General features: G+C 44.2%; 2 protein-coding genes across 2 annotated transcripts; both read left to right on the top strand.

Moving 5' to 3' along the window:
• Window positions 1-693: 693 nt before the first annotated feature.
• Window positions 694-954, top strand: LOTGIDRAFT_147106 (hypothetical protein; the record flags this gene model as incomplete). The annotated part of the gene is made up of 1 exon (XM_009053061.1): window positions 694-954. A coding segment is annotated over one exon (261 nt), but the record flags the coding sequence as incomplete, so codon positions are not given.
• A 97-nt stretch (window positions 955-1,051) lies between these two features.
• On the top strand, window positions 1,052-1,318 carry LOTGIDRAFT_147105 (hypothetical protein; the record flags this gene model as incomplete). Its single annotated transcript, XM_009053060.1, has 1 exon — window positions 1,052-1,318. A coding segment is annotated over one exon (267 nt), but the record flags the coding sequence as incomplete, so codon positions are not given.
• Window positions 1,319-1,332: the final 14 nt, after the last annotated feature.

Here is a 1,332-nt window from a genome sequence, read left to right as displayed (position 1 = left end):
AAATCAACGGTTTTCCTTATCAAAGGCCCGGCCACTTTTACACCCCATGATTTCAATTTTTTCAAAATATCTTCATCCTTTATGTAAACAGGAATATGCATGAATGAAACAACCTTGATTCTCGAATCAACAAATTTACAATGCATACCTTCTTTACCGTCTGCCATTAATCCGTCCTCCACCAATTTATATGCAACATCCTTATGCACAAGAGTAACATCATATGAACCGTTACAAGGAACACAAGCCAGTACACTATCCTCACCAAGTTTCTCCTCCACTAAGTCAATTATCTCCTTTGCACGATATTTCCGAGTATCGTGAACAAACACTTTCACCGTGTTGTTTTTAATCAACAGGTCAACGTCCGCCATCTTGACGATAACTGTCCACCGCCCACGGCTGAGGCAGCCGGGCCAAAAGGCCTAAAAATCACTTATACACTATAATATCCAATAAATAATATCCTTAAATAGTTCAGAAAGTCATCCAAAATACACACAAGATAATATGAGTATCCAAACTCAAAAGAATTTCACGGATTCAAACGGATTTACATAGAGAATTCAACACACGTCCTTCTCCTATGAAAACCAAACCGGAAGTCCAACTGGTGCTTTCAACGTGGTATGGCCGTAGACATTATACAGGAATTTTTTTGGCGGGTCTTTCTCGCAAATCAATGGGAAATACCAGCAAAAAGGAGTCTACAGCACTCGGTGTTCCCAGGCGGTCACCCATCCAAGTACTAACCGAGCCCGACGTTGCTTAACTTCAGTGATCGGACGAGAACAGGTGCTTTCAACGTGGTATGGCCGTAGACATTATATAGGAATTTTATTGGCGGGTCTTTCTCGCAAATCAAGGGGAAATACCAGCAAAAAGGAGTCTACAGCACTCGGTGTTCCCAGGCGGTCACCCATCCAAGTACTAACCGAGCCCGACGTTGCTTAACTTCAGTGATCGGACGAGAACTGGTGCTTTCAACGTGGTATGGCCGTAGACATTATATAGGAATTTTTCTGGCGGGTCTTTCTCGCAAATCAAGGGGAAATACCAGCAAAAAGGAGTCTACAGCACTCGATGTTCCCAGGCGGTCACCCATCCAAGTACTAACCGAGCCCGACGTTGCTTAACTTCAGTGATCGGACGAGAACTGGTGCTTTCAACGTGGTATGGCCGTAGACATTATATAGGAATTTTTCTGGCGGGTCTTTCTCGCAAATCAAGGGGAAATACCAGCAAAAAGGAGTCTACAGCACTCGGTGTTCCCAGGCGGTCACCCATCCAAGTACTAACCGAGCCCGACGTTGCTTAACTTCAGTGATCGGA

The sequence above is a fragment of the Lottia gigantea genome (assembly GCF_000327385.1).
Source record: "Lottia gigantea unplaced genomic scaffold LOTGIsca_1984, whole genome shotgun sequence".
Taxonomy (NCBI): domain Eukaryota; kingdom Metazoa; phylum Mollusca; class Gastropoda; family Lottiidae; genus Lottia; species Lottia gigantea.
Note: the sequence above shows the minus strand (reverse complement) of the source record. Positions and strands in the feature narration are given on the sequence as shown.